The sequence below is a fragment of the Sardina pilchardus genome, chromosome 6, assembly GCF_963854185.1.
Source record: "Sardina pilchardus chromosome 6, fSarPil1.1, whole genome shotgun sequence".
NCBI lineage: Eukaryota > Metazoa > Chordata > Actinopteri > Clupeiformes > Clupeidae > Sardina > Sardina pilchardus.
Window position 1 is genome coordinate 26,398,259 of NC_084999.1, and position 17,500 is coordinate 26,415,758.

General features: G+C 44.5%; 1 protein-coding gene across 1 annotated transcript in view; it reads left to right on the forward strand.

Annotated features, from left to right (window-relative positions):
• grik2 (glutamate receptor, ionotropic, kainate 2) overlaps positions 1 to 17,500 on the forward strand; it is a 219,965-nt gene that overhangs the window by 194,915 nt on the left and 7,550 nt on the right. The window contains exons 15-16 of the mRNA XM_062539225.1: positions 6,377 to 6,602; positions 17,401 to 17,500. The exon at positions 17,401 to 17,500 is cut by the window's right edge and continues 151 nt beyond it. Coding sequence (XP_062395209.1) covers positions 6,377 to 6,602; positions 17,401 to 17,500 — 326 coding nt within the window. The remainder of the gene's footprint in view (positions 1 to 6,376; positions 6,603 to 17,400) is intronic.

Here is a 17,500-nt window from a genome sequence, read left to right on the forward strand (position 1 = left end):
CGAGCTTTGATGAAATGATTTCCGGGGCACGAGCTGGAGGAGCGAGGACCAAGGAGCGAGGCTGTATGCAAATAGAGCTTTGAGATGAACCCATGGTGTCCGATGTCTTGTGTTTTTTCACTCCCTTTTGGAGCTTTGTCACTCACTTCCTCAGTCTGCAACATCTTCTCTGTCTTTCTCAGAGCAAACATGAGGAACGAGCGACTATACTGCCGTGCACAATTCAAAACGCATCTACAGTGCGGCAGCTTTTGTGTCCAGAGAAGAGGAAGCCCATTATGAGGCCATTGCATTTCGGGCTAGTAGGTGCTTTTTGCCTGGAGTGTGCTGTGTGGCATAACCTTCTCTGGCGGTGACAAGCTCTCTCACAGAGGAGGATGAAAAGGAGCAGGGGTCTAATGGTTTGTGCTTGATTAAAGGTTGTCACGCCGGGCGCATACTAGAGCTCGGCCATTCATCTTGTGCTGTGACTGGGAGCATCACGGTGGCCCCAAAAGAATGGACGGACAAAGAGAAAGGCCAGCGAGACGCTGGCCCCCGAGGTCACCCCTTGCTAATTACAGATGCTGATACATGCAAATGGAGGCAGGGGAGCCCGTCGCGCCCAGGACTTAGTGCTGCATTAGGACTAGCAGCTTTTGTTAGCGAAAAGGCCACGCAAGGAGATTGACAATTTACAAATGTCATGGCGACACGCGCTGAACTACATGATTATGGGCTTGTTGTTGTGTGCCCTCCGCTTGTCTCTCCCGCTAGAGGAGAGAGAGAGAGAGAGAGAGAGAGAGAGAGAGAGAGAGAGAGAGAGAAAGATGAGTACCATCTCAGAAAACTATGTAGTCTGCCACTTAATCTGTAAAGGAAAACGTGAAATATCCCCTCTTGGGTTTTATGATAAACAATAATCCCAAACCTGTTATTGAGCAGTTAGTATCAAGTTCTGGACGTAACTTAAATTAAATTGCTGGCTTGAATGGTATTGTGATCTCTGGGTGCTCACTCCTGGTTTGCTTGTGTAATTGTGTTGTTTCAGCAGAACTGAAATTGCCCTGCGTTCTCCGTAGAACACTTACCTGATCAATGACTTCCACCGCACCGCAGACAAAGAGGACTCTCGTTAGACCTTTGAATCAAGTGGGTGGAAGTTCGGTCCAACTGAAGTTAAGAATAGTCTTATTAAAATGATTCAATTGAATCACAGATTTCTTTCCCCGGCCAGTCTTGGCATAGTGCCCCATGGTGGTAAAGAGCTATTTTATTGCATGGACATAAAGGTTCGATATTGAGCCTTTTTGGGAATAAAAAGGTTCATTGCCGAACAGACTCTGCTCAGTGTGGATGGGCGTGTTGCATTTATGGTGAGTTATGAAGAGCAGGTCTTTCTTTGTGCACCCCCTCATATTTCTCTCTCTCTCTCTCTCCCTTCCTCTCTCTCTCTCTCCCTCTCTTCTCTCTCTCTCTCTCTCTCTCTCTCTCTCTCTCTCTCTCTCTCTCTCCTCTGTCCTCACCTCTCCTCCACTCCGCGGCTCAAAGAGTCCTCATCCGTCAGCGAGTTTGCCGTGTCACCGTTAACAGACTTCGGCTAAGTGACTTCCCCGCTCCAGAGACACAGAGTGGCGGGCGGCGCCGTCTCGTAAACCCATACATTACACCCCCTTTTATGAGCCATACATCCCGCTTTACTGCCTCCCGAGGAGAGCAGCCCGCACAAATCTGTACCCTCTCCAGAATCGGGAGAGACCTCACAGAGTCTCCAACCCCCCTGCTCCGTGCCTGACAAGCAAATTCCGTTAAAACGCCAGCAAAGTTGCGGCAGGTTGAAAAATCCACCCACCGTGAGCTCACAAGTGTCTTGTAAACGCGTTGACTGTTGGAGTTTATCACCCATTTTACTCCGATCCCAGGTGATGTCATTGTGATTAACACGCGTGCGTTTCCAGCTTCTCACCTTTTTTTTCCCTCTCGTTTAAAGCTCCGGCTCTTGAGCGAGGCTCTCACTGCGACCAGCCTTGTTTACCAAACGTGTGGTGGCTTGAGTTTGTGGTGCGTAGCAAATTAATAGGGAGAGAGAGGGGGGGGGGGGGGGAGCGCCACGGTGCGTAGTGAGTGAGGCTATGCTAATCCATGGCCACTTGGGCATGATCAAAGGATTACGCAAGGTGCTGCTCTTAATCAGCCTGCATCCTTCACACTGACACAGGAAGTCGCAGACAGGAAACAAACTTGTGTATCTGCACCAAAGTTGGCGAGATTGCTACCTGTGATGGTAAAAGACATTGTAGGTTACGTGCATATGTGTATGTGTATGTGTGTGTGTGGGTGTGTGAGTGGATGAGAAACAGATAGAAAATATGTATAAGTCTGTAGGTGTGTGTGTATGCATGTTTGTGTGTGTGTGTGTGTGTGTGTGTGTGTAGGGGTGGTGGCGTTTGCTGGGAAAGGGCTTAGTAAAACGTTGAGCCCCGTGATCTCCAATACAGAGGATTGCTAGGGTTGGGGATTTGATGTGCAGGGTTTTTCCAAGTCAGAAGTGCAAACCGACAAGAACAGCGCTGAGATAAGACCAGAGGAGACAAATGTACTGTAACCAAACAACTCTGCATGAGCCAGAATATATCAGACCTGCAGAGCCACACAGACCAGAAACACACACAACACATGACTGGAAATGGGCCTGTTTCTTAGTCATTTCCTGGATAAACTAGCCAGGTTACCTTTACACACAATGAAGAGTCAGGATGTTCAACATTGTATTATATTATAGGGCTGTCAAATGATTAGATACAGTATATATACTGTAGTAACTATATAAAATGAATCACATACTCTGTGATTAGTTCATCTAAATTTCAATCACATACATCAGTTTTTGCTATGATTATATTTAAAACATATTTTTAAATTCATTATTAATTAAGCATACTGCCAAATCAACTTTATAGACTTTAAAGTTCAACGTCTCTTTTATTGTCATTTTTTCACTGTTGGACACAGGAGGGTCAGTTTTTAGCATGGTAGCCTTAATGTTGCTGAAGTTTCCACTCACTGTCAATGAGTAGTCAGTTAGTCAGTCGGCCATAGGTATCCTAAACAATAAGTTTGCATTTGAATGCCTGGTTGGGAGTGGCTTGACAAAGCTGTCTGCTAGCGTCATTTAGCTATTATCGTCAAGAAGAGCGCTAGCTGGAACCTCTGTGCTGCGTCGGGGGGTGATATATTTCAGACTTGACAAACTCCTGTGGTACGGAAATTACTTACAGAGATCACAGAGAGTAATGCTGCTGTCGACAGCTCCATCTGGGCTTTAGGTAAATGTTCCATTCACTGGACCACGCCGCACGTTCTCGCCTGCCTCCTTCAGTCACTACAGTCACCGTGGCTACTAGAACTTCAACTGCACAGGGTCAGAGTTCATTTGTTTTAAAGCGTTGTTTTTTTTCTGTGATTAATTAGTTCATAAAAATGAATGTGTCATTTTGACAAAGCCTGAAATATTAGTGTCATTTCACGATTCACTGAAGCCATGCATGTGAGTTTAAAATGTCTTTGAGACACAATTTGTTTTAATTTTGAGCAGGTTTTGATATTACGGTGGCTTGCATCATGCCACTAATATTATTTTCAGTGTTTCGCAACTGAACTGGTGTTTATCAGTGATCCCCCCCCTTTGGTGGATTGGACTGTCAAATGTTTATGGATGGATCCTTGTTTTTTTGTATTTTTTTCTATGTGCCTACCTCGGGTTGACTTTGAGCTTTAGGTGGTTATCTGTTGGATTTACGACTCTGTCTCAGCCCCGACGGGCATTATTGGGGAGGTGGAGATGGAAGGGTGAGGTGTGTGTGTGTGTGTGTGTGTGTGTGTGTGTGTGTGTGTGTGTGTGTGTGTGTGTGTGTGTATGTGTATGTGTATGTGTGTGTGTGCGTGTGTGTGTGTGGTGGTAATCCACGCCACCCGCCCCTCTGTCTTTGAGGGAGGGCTCTTCTGCCTTATCAGCACTCTCTAGTCTGCATGCTCAATCTCCTGATTTGTCAAGGGTGACTCGGAGAGATTCTGATAGGCACTTCGCAAATCACCCGGTTGATCTAAAATATCGACCCGTCACAGAAAGTCATTACACACAATAATGGCAGATGGGACCTTGAAGATGTGGCTTAATTGGGTTCCAAATGCCTTCGAAAAATGGCCCCTGTGAAATAAGTGGACCTGTAGTCTTTTAAATTGTGAGGTATCTTTACCTTGATGACAGCTCTATCACGATTGCACATGATTTGAAAACTAAAGCTACCATTTTACTTTCAGGAAACATAATCAAATCTGTTAAGCACTGGAAACTAAACTAAATGATAGCGGAACACATACATTACAGCAAATCTAACATTACACCCTTTTGTTTTGGGTCACATCACAATGCTAGTCTTAATGTCTTACTTACTAAATTAGTAATGCAGTTAGCAGTAAAGATACTGCATGGATATTTCATGGGAAGTATAACAGAAGCCTAAACATCTATTTCTGTAGTTGTGCAACAGTCTAAACGTGCACTAATCAGTCACGATGTGCATGCAGATGCAATAGTCTTAAATCATTCTTCATGGTATATTTATTTTCATGTCTCACAGAAAGCAGGAGATGTGTTCACTTGAGCGTGCATCTTTTGTTAGCGCATGCAGCCCTCCCCCAGTTGGTCAGAGGCATTAGCATTGTCTTTGGTGGGTATCAGTGTTGCCCTCACCTCGGGTAATGAGACATCCTGGGAAAGGAGAAGAGTTCAGTTCAGACAAAATTAATGACATGTTTGCTAATGGCATTTAAAAAATAATTGCATGTAAATCATTTGACATGCTCCAACAAACACACACACTCACACACACACACACACACACATCAAGCTCATTTTGTATACAGAGTAAACTTTCTCCCACTCACTCGCTGCAGTTTTTAAGCATTTGTTTACTCGCTTGCGTGCATTTGTGTGTGTGTGACTGTGTGTGTGTGTGTCTGTGTGTGTGTGTGTGTGTGTCTGTCGGCCTCGTGGTGGCTGTCTACCGCATCCAGAGCCAGTAAGCAGATTTTTGTCAGTGCAGATTTAATTTGCAGTCTTTGCTCAGCTCTGCAAACTGCAGATGGTTTCCCATCAACACAAAACTAAATTCCTTTGTACAAGCGGAGATGGAGTGGAGCCTTTTCACCTCCCCCTGGCTTACCGCCTCGTTTAGTGGAGCTCGAGTGTAACTTCAGGTGTCAAGCAAGTGCAGCAAGGATGGCAGAGGTTTACATGCAAATATTGTGAAAGGAGATGTGAATTAATGATGAGGAGATAGAATTAAATCATTTTGTAATTAAAAAAAAAAAGTTTGAATCTTATGTAACAATTCCTTGTGTTGTATATTCCCTCGGGAAACATGAGTACTGGTGTTTCTTGTACTGAAAACTGTACCAATGGAAATCCAGAAGAGCAATGGATTACGGCCATTACTCCACTCAGGAAAGCACAATATGGGTCTCACTCACATTGTATAATCCTATAAATTCTTTAATGGTGTGTTCTTGCTCTATCAGATCCATACTGTGCGCTCTCTGTTTTGTTCAGTCTCACTCTGCCTCTTTCTTTGAACCAGCATCTCTGCATTTAGGAAGAGTTTGCATTAAACACAGAGCGAGGTGGTATGGTTCATTAACCCTTATGTTGTCCTTGGGGTCAATTTGACCCCAAGCAGTGTTTAACATCATAAAATATATGGTTCACTTTTTTTGTTTTGCTTCAAGTTTCATGACTTTTCCTCATTTGAAGGGTACAACAGAGTAAACATGAAATTTGCACAAAAATATGTTTCCAATGTCCTGTAAAAAAAATAGTTACGTTGGTGGTATTGGGGTCAATTTGACCCCATTTTTATGAAACATGATGAAAATGAATATTTGACAAATTATGGATATTATTATTGTAATAGTATGAGAACATGTAGTTATTATCATTATTGCATATACAAGTACATATTACATATAAGTTATTTTGGCAGGTCTGAAAAAGTCCAAAAATTCAGCCTTTGGGCTGTTGACACTGGATTGGCCATATTGCCAGTCAGGGTTCCAGGGTTCATAAAGGGGTGTGGGGGGGTGGGATTGTTTTGTAGGGCTTTTGATGATGGTTATTACACTCTTGTTAAGTACCTACCACAAAAAAAATTGGGTAAAAAAAATAATTTTAATCATTTTTTGAGAGTTTTTTTAGCTGGGGTCAAATTGACCCCAAGGACAACGAACGTCGGTAAGATTTGAGGACAACATGAGGGTTAAGAATATGTCATGAGTACGTGTCCATGCATATGTACAGTATCTGCATGCTGCCTCACTGCTGTGCTCCTCGTCCCTCCAGAAAACCAAGATCTCCACGTACGACAAGATGTGGGAGTTCATGAGTAGCCGGCGCCACTCGGTGATGGTCAAGAGTGTGGAGGAGGGCATCCACCGCGTGCTCACCTCCGACTACGCCTTCCTCATGGAGTCCACCACCATCGAGTTCGTCACGCAGCGCAACTGCAACCTCACGCAGATCGGAGCCCTCATCGACTCCAAGGCCTACGGAGTGGGCACGCCCATGGGTATGTACTGCACGCCGTTCCCCCCGCCCCCCTGTCGGATGATCCGAGAGAAAGTATGAATCGTAAATTACGCTCGGAGGGAATTAGTGAATTTCTACCGCATGAAGACGGATTTGTTTTGACTGTGACAGTGGCCTGCTGCGCTGAAGTCGCTGATCAATATTGTAGTAATTAATTATTACCAAAGTCCATCAGTCCTTCTCCAGTCAGATAAAAACTGCCTTCCTAGCCCATTTTTGTCCATATTCTTCTTCAACTTGTGAATTGCTGGATCTTTGTTGTAAATGCAATGCACTATTTAGTAAGCAAGCTCAATTACATGGTTATTACATAAGTATTATTACAAGCCTTCTGATTTGCGGTATTTGCAGGCAAATAAAAACAAAAATGCATATGTATTGGTACAAAAACATGATCAGTTTGCAATGAATACTCCAAACTCTTGACAACAATTTCCATGATGCATTGAAACATACATTTTCTTTTTTTTTAGAAGTCTTTTTTTTAATGAACTTTGTTTCTTTGCATACACAAGTAAAATCCCACAGTCTGAATTGGTTCTGCTTGCATGCAGATGGTGTATGGCTTTGACTTCATTTTGATAAATGACTCAGTAATGCCTCAGCGTAGGGTTGGCTTATAGGGGCTAGCATCTCAGTGAATTAATTCACCACCTCGTGCTCTTGCTCACTGGATGTTTGAGATGGAGAGAGAGAGAGAAATATCCAGGGAAAGAGATGGGGTGAGTGAAAGAAAGAGAGAGAGAGAGAGAGAGAGAGAAAGAGAGAGAGAGAGCCCCCAGGGTGAACAAGGGGGAAATAGATGAATATATAAAAACAAATAAATGAATGAAAAGCGCGGTGGTGCTGTGCGATGGTCTCTCCGCTCCCGTGAGAAGGAGGCTGAGGAGGACTGGGATCTGATTACCGGGCTCAGCGGCAGATTGTCTTAATCCTGTTATACAGGCAGCCCCTAGCTGTGTCAGCTGCACACGCAGGGGGGGAAAAGTCTCCTTTAAGTACCTGAGTTTTCAGAAAAAGAGAAAGAGAAAGAGAGAGAGAGAGAGGAGAGAGAAAGAAAAAGTCTTTCAAGGCATCACCTGGAGACGTTAAAACACAATGACCCCACACTATGTTTAAAACTCGTCACTCGTCTCTTTGGTCCTTTTCTTTTTTTGCACTCTTTCTTTTGTTTGAAGTAATGGAATTAGAGTCTCCGCGTTACCTCTCCCAAGGATTAGATAGTTTTCTTAAAAAGTCTTGAACATGTGCTATCTGAAGCACAGCGACGTGTGTTGGGTTAAAATGACGCCGCTCATTGGAGGTACAGCTGCACACTTAGTCATCTGTTCGATGACACAACTCATTTTAACAAACAGCGAAGCTAAGCTAAGCTAAGCACACTCCGCTAGCAGCAGTAGCACGTGAACATCCCCGCCCTGCTCTTGTAGCCTCTGGAGGAAGATCTCGTGTAGGGGAGGGTGTACGAGTGACAGAAAGAGACATAAAAAGGGAAACAAGAGAAAATGCTTTGGCAACACTGTTTAGAAAAGAACAGTCATGCTAATAAAGCCATTTGTGTTTGAATTTGGATTTGAAATTGAGATCTTTCCAGATTAGGACCAGGGGCCTCATTTATAAAACTTTGCGCAGGATGTACGCCAGAAGATGGCGTGCGCTCAAAACTCAGAAAGTGCGTGCGCACAGAAATATTCTGATTTATAAAACCGTGCGCACGCACGTTCCACGCCAATTTCCCTTTATAAATCAAGCTCTACTCTACATTTGCGGCACCTGTTCGTACCTCAAGACACACCCATAATTGCTTATAAATATTCAGCGAAACGCCCTTAATGAATATTGATGTCTGTGGACAACATGCCAAAAACAGCGGGAAAGACAAAAAACGCAACTTCATTGACTGTTTGTGGGTTCATAAAGGGCGTGAGCAGCCACCGTTTCAGCGGATATCCACTGTCACCTACAACATAACTTGAATGAGTAAAGGGTGAATGTTTAGAAATGGTCGAAAAATTGCTACAAATTCTTTTAGGATTTACACACAGGATTTAAACACGATTCGCCCGCACCTACAGTAGAAGCCACCATCGCGCACAGCTCCAGCATTCAGTCTGCGCCCAACGCTGCTACAGTATGTCTCAATATGAATCAGGCAAACATTTGCCAGTGACATGTCCGTGTCACATATATAACTTGGACATTGAGGGAATGAAAATGCTTCCTGTTAACAAAGGCACATTTATTTTCACTCGGTGGTCTTATAGCAATATGATTGCAGTCAATAGCACGGATCACATTTGGGAAATTAGACTGCGTTTTTATTTGCCTGTTCACCATGTAAGGAAAGTTGATGTAGTTTGGTGATGAAGCAGTTACACTTCCTAACACGTCTGGCAAAATTCGGCTGAAGGTTGGCTATTCCAGTCCGGTCAGCCAGTTCTCGATTCAGCCAGTGGCAAGAAAGCCGATGCACGTCAGCACTTACTGTATAGCCTACCATTTGCAAGCTAACAAGCAACACGTTTGAGCCTTGATTATTGACAAATAACAAAACATGCATAAAAGCCATAAATGGATAATTAACAAAGCATACATAGGCATAGCCTATCAGCATGTCTTTCTCGGGCGCACGAAATAACAATCAACCACGTTTTAGATTTTAAACAGGATTAGGTTAAGGCAGTTATGTCATTGATGCGCGTCATTGCGCGATGTTATGCTTGTGTTAAACTTCAATTATTGAACCAATTTCGGGTCGTTGTACCTGTTTCCTCCTGAGATCGCAGTTTCTGCTTTTCCCTTTTTTGTGCGTACGCATGGGTCAGAGCTTGCGTGGAGGTGCGCACATTTTCCCGTCAAGTTCACGTTTTATAAATACCAAAGCTTGCGTAGAACGAGGCGTACGCATTCTTTTGTGCGTACGCATCGTTTATAAATGAGGCCCCTGGTCTGTGTCAGAAGTAGCCTAGTAATCTAGATTACTAGACGCACCTGAGCGTCTAGAATTGTGATGCGGTCTAGCAACTGTCTGTTGGCTTGCGAGCTGGAAAAATTAAACTGGCCAGGGGCCTATCATATCGTGTATAGAGTTGATGGACGGGCTTAACTTAACATACTGTAATGACGATTGACCTGTGATGAAGTTGCGATCGTTAAGCATGAATTCCCCATCCTGCTACTTGAAAACAAGAAGATGGTTGGTTGTAATGCTAACCTATTGCGTGGAGAGGGAATTTGAAAGACAAGTATTTATCCCACCCCTCTGATTGAGCCCTGCCTATGGTGAATTCCCAGACACCTACATATTGATGTGGGTCTGGCTCGTCAGGCTATGTCAAAAGGGCTCCTTGTTGAGGAAGCACATTTCTTTGACGTGTTAACACACCTCGAAGTGAATGCTTATCCTATTAGATGCACTAAAATGTTTTTATTTTTAGCTACACAATAGGAATGTGGCCTAAAAAAAACAACAAAAGACACCCCCCCCCCCCCCCCCCCCCAAATGTCTATGCCACAGAAAAACAATGGCAGGTGGTATGTGTGTAGTGAAGCATAGCATATCGATGCGCGCCGTCTCTGAGAGAGAGAGAGAGCGTTCTCTCCGCTCAGAATCCCAAGTGCCTTCACTTTGAACACAACAAATGTCTGAATGTTTGAAGAAGCACCTTGATGTGGGTTTCAAAGGCCCTCCTCGGCCATCTCCACCTCGGCCGTCTCTGTCATCGGCCCCCGCCATGCAAATGCGATGGGTAATTGACAGCCACGCGGGCCCAGCCATTGCAGGGCAGCTGCTTGATTTGGATCATTAGGGAGGAGGACTCTTATCTTGACGCGGAGGATAGAGAGAGGAAAGATGCAAAGAGATAACCTCAAAGTCAAGGTTTACGGGATGGAAATGGTTTGAATTTGCATCATTAGACATTATTTTTTTGAGGACATGCATTGTGGACAATCCTAAACACAATAGGTAGCGAGCTGGATTTTTCATAATGTAGTAATGCAATGATTTTTGAAAAATAGATGTCACTGTTAAATGTCCCACAGCATTTCATGTGCGACATTATCATTAGCGTTCCTGAGCTGTACAGTCATGTCCTGTGTATTAGCCGCATCGTGTATCAGCCACAGGATAATGTTTTATGGAAGTTAAAATAAACAAAGCCAAACTACAGTAATACCATATTACAGTAACTGCCCCCGTGTATTACTGTAATATCATAGCTGAAGAATTTTTGCTAAATCAATGTATAAGCTGCGGCTAATAATTGGGAAATTACGGTAGGGGAATAAAGTTGTTGATTTAGAACTGATATTGATGGATACAGTAGTATCTGGTGCCAGATAGGCGCTGTACCAGTTCAGGGCTGTGCTCTTCCCTTGGACTCTGCGACTCATCTTCAGATATGGAATCTTTTATCCTGCTGGCAGTGTTGGGTTATAGGTGAACAGGAGACATCAATTTGTATTTCTCTGTGTGTGCCACTGTGTGTTGCTGTGTGTGTGTGTGTGTGTGTGTGTGTGTGTGTGTGTGTGTGTGTGTGTGTGTGTGTGTGTGTGTGAAGGAGGGAGAGGGAGTTAGAGATAAAGATCAAAAATATATAGAACACTTGTACCAGAGCGCTTGTGTGTGATGTGTGGTTGTGTGTGTACACATGCACATGAGTGATTTTTTGATGGGTTTGTGCTTCGGAGAAGTGGGGAACACAGGGGGAGGGAGAAAAATATTTATCTGCACGTGTGTGTGTGTGTGTGTGTGTGTGTGTGTGTGTGTGTGTGTGTGTGTGTATGTGTCTACAGTATGTGTCTGTGTGTGTGTACTGTATTTTTGAGAGAAACAGGCCACGAACATATGTGTTTGAGATGGTGATTTATCCCTCTTCCAAGTGAGAGTGCGGCTGTTATGTGTGTGCGTGTGTGTGTGTGTGTGTGTGTGTGTGTCGTGTGTGTGTGTGGGGGGGGGGTTGTGTGTGTCTGTATGTGTGTGTATATGTGTGTCCGTGTGTGTGTGTATGTATATGTCTGTGTGTGTGTGTGTGTGTGTGTGTGTGTGTGTGTGTGCTGAGAGTGTGTGTGTGCGCGCGCGTGCATGAGTGTGTGTGTGTGCTGAGAGGGCTGACATCTGCTCGGCGTGCCATTCTCCAGGGCTGGGGATAAATCCGACCACGGTGACATCAGGCGTGCCATTTCCCAGGCACACTCACATGCAGTGGAGGCTCAGCCCTGCCAGCAGCTGGGGCCCCTCCAATACAACCAAACTGGGGTGGGGTGGGGTGGGGTGGGGTGGCGGCATGTTCCTCAAATGCTACCAGTGTGTTTTGTTTGGTCTGATACATGTCGAGTGGGTACCCTGGGAGGCTCATAGCACAGAGGTACAAACGTGCACACACAGCCACACACACTTTATATACACGTATATACACGCACATACACACACGCACACACACACACACACACACACACACACACACACACACACACACACACACACAGAGGCATACACACCACATACACTACACGCAATCACACACTCAGACACACACCCTGTCTGTGTGGAAAAGGGGTGTTTAGCATTATCACTCCCTGGTGGACCATTCACAGGCGGCCCAGAATATGCCATTTAAATTGCTAATTCTACCCTTTTAGTCGCTCTTACCATATGCGGGCCATACCCTCCTCCAACCCCCCCCCCCCCCCCCCCCCTCCCACACACACACACACACACAGTGCTCTGGTTAGCGTATATCATTGACTTGGACAGAGCCTAGTTGTCAGGTGGCATTAATACGGGGCTGTTGATGGCGCTGCTCGCCCCTGTCCCCATTGGCAGCATTGGCAGCGTTGGTGGTGTGTGTGTGTGGGGGGGGGGCACAGCTCACTCCAGTTCCAGCTGTTTCTGAGCCTGTGGCCCAACACATAGTATCAGCTATGAGGAATGCTGATAAAAAGACTCTGAAGGCATATTTAGTGAATGAGCTGCCACGCAATATGGGTTTATGCATGCATGGGTGCTTGAGTGTGTGCCTGTGTGTGTGCTTGTGTGTGTGTGTGTGTGTGTGTGTGTGTGTGTGTGTGTGTGTGCCTGCGTGGGTGTTGAGTGTGGGGTGTGGGTGCCTGTGTGTGTGCAACCTGTGTGTGTGTTTGTGTGCCTGTGTGGGTGTTTGAGTGTGGGTATGTACTGTATGTGTACACTTGCTTGCAAGGGGAATCACATAAAGGGCCGACTCCCGTGAGGAAAAGGAAATAAAGTGGATGTATCATTTTCACACCAGGACTGAGAAGCACCAGGAAAGCCTCTGCGGCTTGTGCTGTTTTTTTTTTTTTTTTTTTTTTTTTTTTATCATTCTGTTATTGTTCCTTAAAGCAAAGTTATTGTTCCTTAAAGCAAAGCAGGCACTGGGAAAAATGAGTTTACAGTACACTTCAAATAAAATCAACATAGTATGTGGCCATGATTACAAAAAGGGGGGAAATAACAAGCTCAAATATGGTGTTCCAAGCAGTTTGTTGTCGGAGGGCTATTGCTTTTACAGAAGACTTAAATAGCTCTCTTGGTCGCTTCCTGCCTGCGTGTCTAGACATGCTTACACTGACTTACGTGCATCCAAGCAACACATACTGTACAGATGCACATTTCCCACCATCTTGGACATGCTGCAGGATATTGTTAGTTGTACTGTAAGTGTGGAAGACTCCTATATCAGTCAGTGCATATGTGTGGTGTGATACAGTGTGTGTTTGTGTATGTGTGTGTATGTATTCTGTGGGGGTGGGGGGGGGGGGGGGGGTATTGTCACCATGTCTTCCAATATCTCACAGGTTTGTTTTTGCAAGACATGCCAGTAGCCTATGAGTAAACTAACCTTACCAGAAATCTTATATCTCTAGGGTCTTTCCCAAACGCACACACACACCCACACAGACACACACCCACACACACTAACCATGCTTCCTTCTCTCTCATTACTATATCAATCGTGATTTTGCTTCATTAAGTGGTATTAATCATGCTGCTCATGGCATTGTGTGCATCTGGGCTGTCAGCACAGTAGCCTGTAGCCGGTCGCCGCGCTGCGCTTCCCACGGGGGGATTTTGCCCAGGCTCGGAGATGATAGAACGCATTCTTACTTACAGGCCTGCAAGCAAATCTGAGGGAATTAATCAAGCTCTGAGAGCGCAACCTGCCTGCATGGTGTTCAGGCAGAGGGAGGAAGAGAGAGAGAGAGAAAGAGAGAGATAGAGAGAGAGAGCAAGAGAGAGAGAGAGGAGAGAAAGAGGAGATGTCTACTAGATGTCTGATAAGCTATTTATTCCATCAAAAGGATTTAGCAGGAACAAAAACATGTCAAAGAATGAAGTGTTTATTTGGTTCCTTTTCCTGTTCTGTCAACATTTCTGCATATCTCTTTCTCTTTCTGCCGGGTGTTTCTTCCAAATTTGGGCAGGCGAAACAAATCTCTACATGCATCTATCAGAGATATCCAAGCATTAAAGACCTTCAAATTTTAGGCACTCATTTGAATTTCTATGCTGTTTTTTTTGTGTCTGCAGACAAAGCATCAGGGATTTGTTTGCCATTACTAGTCTTTGATCAGTGTAGATTACAGCGATGTTGTATGTGTCTTATTCTGCCTTCTGCCGTCGCCTGTCGCGTAATTCCCTTCCTCTGCCTCAGCTGGAGGGTTTTAGCAGCATCACTTATTGGCGCCCATGCTGTGGCAGTCTGATTTGCATCCCCTTCCATTTGCATACCCTGTTTATCACCAGCCAACTAACAAACGGCAGAGTGCTGGCTTAAATGCTTGCTGTTTGGGAAGAGGTGAGGTACGGTGCGGTGCGGTGAAAATGAAATAAAGTCTCGCCATCTTACAACAGCCGGGGCTGGGTGAGAATGAGAATGAGACCTCTAGACATGGCTCGTTTTTCTGTTTGTTTTTAATGTCGACTGCTCCTGTAGATTTGTGACCATTTTTTTTTTTGTAGGTGTAGGTGGCTGAAAGACCACATCACCTATTCATTCTTTGCAAGATACGATTGTTAAGGTCTTATGTTTCATAAATGATCAACTACATTGGCATCTACAGTAGCAACAGCAGAATCGCTGCAGGCCAAAAATACGTCATAAGTCACATTATTGTCACATTATTGTATCAGATCACCAGTCTATACCAACAGCAAATAAACATACAAACACACATACTGTATTTGTAAGCAAGATATATCTTTCCCATCGTCATTGTTTTCTGAGATCTGGTGTGTTGCTTGGTCAGTCTGTCATTTGAATGAGATGAAAGAGAAAGTAAGGATGAATCAGTCTGTTTTGCAGTATCACCATAGCAACAAATGCTGCCTGTACAGTACATTGCTGAATTGTGACGTCCCCTTACTCCAAGTGCCGTGCCCTTGGGAAACTGTGCAAGTCTGCACCAACTTAAACCAACCCACCACAATAACACCCAGATGAACGGCTTGCCCACTTGGGGGAGGGTTGATCTGAACAACAGTGGGTCTGCTGTGTGTCTCGGCCATGCTGGACGTCTTCGTCTGGTCAAGACCATCGAAACGAGTAATGGCCATTCAATGGATCCAGCATTATAGCAAAGATTGCGACATGTCATGCAGGCACAGAGAAACTGAACCTGCTTGTCTGTGCTTGGAGCTGCAGTGTCTCTCCTCTGTAAATTGTGCAAAGAGATAAAGAAATGGTGGCTGGATAAAAAAAAAGAAAATGTGATTAAATTATTCAGACGCTGTAATTGCTGTAATTGTGCAGCTCTCCTTGAGCACTCCCTCTGCTTTTCGAGATCATGGCGGGGAGATTTCAGAGACTTTCCACTCTGTTTCGCGTGCCGTGCACACATCAAGTTGAATCACAACTTGGGGCGCGCCCGCGCCACGCGTTTGATCTGTACGGGAAACTGCGCCGGGCGCAGGCCTGTTTACCTGAGCAAGGGTAGGGGGGGGGTGGCTCCACTGGGGGTTCGCCAGCAGTCTTCAGACACCCAAGGAGGCACAGATCAAGGCCCACCCTGTACTTCAAAGCCCCTCCTGATTGGAAAAGGCATTTATTTATGAAGCCAAACAAAACAATGCATACAGGAAACATTACTGCAAATTAAGCATGGCAACCCATTTTAATTAGAGTGGAAGTAAATAGATAAAAGGAGTGTGGGTGGGTGAGGGGTGTGTGTGAGCTGGGGTGGGGGGGGGGGGGCGATTCCCTCAGAAGTAATTGCCATTTTATTACTGTTTTATCAGTGGTACCCTGGGAGCTGTGTTTTACAATACACTATTCGAAACCTGAGGGGCTACCCATGCGCTCATAATCAAACACACACACACACACGCACGCACGCACGCAGGCACGCACGCACACACACACACACACACACACACACACACACACACACACACACACACACACACACACACACACACACACACACACACACACACACACACACATCTTGCACACATTTATACTTTCCTTATATCGCTTCCTCTCCGGCTACTTGGACTGGCTAAAAGTAAAGCTTCAAAGGAATCCTTAAAAGATTAGTGTTTTTTTACTGCTCGGCAACTTTTCTTGGAGGTCCCTAATACGCATTTAGAGAAGTCTGTAGCCTCATTTAGTGAGTGCAAAGACTACAGATTAGTCCACACAATTCAAACACCATATTTTTAGGCATCTGGATTAGCCACTAGCTGAGCGAGCACGTTGGATAACACGTTAGCTGCCATGTTAATCGCGGTCTTGGCGTAATCCTTCCAGAAAGACCCCAACAGGAGATGCTTCTGTTCTGCTCTGCTCTGTTTTCATGCTTGGGTCCTAAACTCCAAGAGAAAAAAAAAACACACTCTCACACACATCAAATATGTATGGGATAAAGCCCAAACAACTTCAACTTTGAGACAACATAAAAAACTAAAAGAAAAAACACTTGAAGCTAAATCACTTAGTGACTCTAATCCGGTCAGTCTAATTGAACTGAATCATATGATGGTAAATTGAACTGACTCTGACCTCAGGGTCTGTGTCCAGATAGTGTTTCTTCAGATTGCCAGCATCTTTTTTTTCTTTTCCGGTGGTTTCCAACGAGGAGAGAGTGTTTGCAGTCGCCTAGAAAAAAAAAAAACTTCCTTTCAAAGAGTGCTCTGACTTTTCTGTGTGGCTGCTTAGAGTGTCTTCTTGTTGAAACTCTTACTTTCAGAAGTTCTCAGAAAGGCAACAGCATTGTCAGAATGGGATGATGTAGTGCTACAGAGCTAGAAAACAAAGATGAGCCTTGATGGCGAACTCTCTAGATGGCTGAAATTTTATTTGTTTGTCTTTTTCCCCCATAGATTTTTTAAAAGTAAGCATAAACACTATGCGATCTAAAATTTATTTTACTGTTAGCAAAAGGCTACAATTAGTATACTAGCGCATGTCCAAACTCAAGATGCATACCGTAATTTCCCGACTATTAGCCGATAAGCACATGTTATTCTAAAGCGTTACCCATTGATTTTGCAACATTTATTCAGCTATGAGGTTAATACAGGGGGACAGTTAAAAGGGTATTAATATGGTTTTGTTTCTTTAAACTTACATAAAACACTGTCTTACTGCGGCTTATATGTGGGAAATTACTCTACTTACTACTTTATCAAGCTATTGTTGTCATAGAAACAATGTAGGATTGTTCTTTTGATAAAGCGCTGCTTTGAAAAACAGAAAGAAACGCTATATGGGCACAAGGTCATAGTCTCACAACTCCTCTACTTTTTGACCCCACAGGCTCGCCGTACCGGGACAAGATCACCATCGCCATCCTGCAGCTGCAGGAGGAGGGCAAGCTGCACATGATGAAGGAGAAGTGGTGGCGTGGGAACGGCTG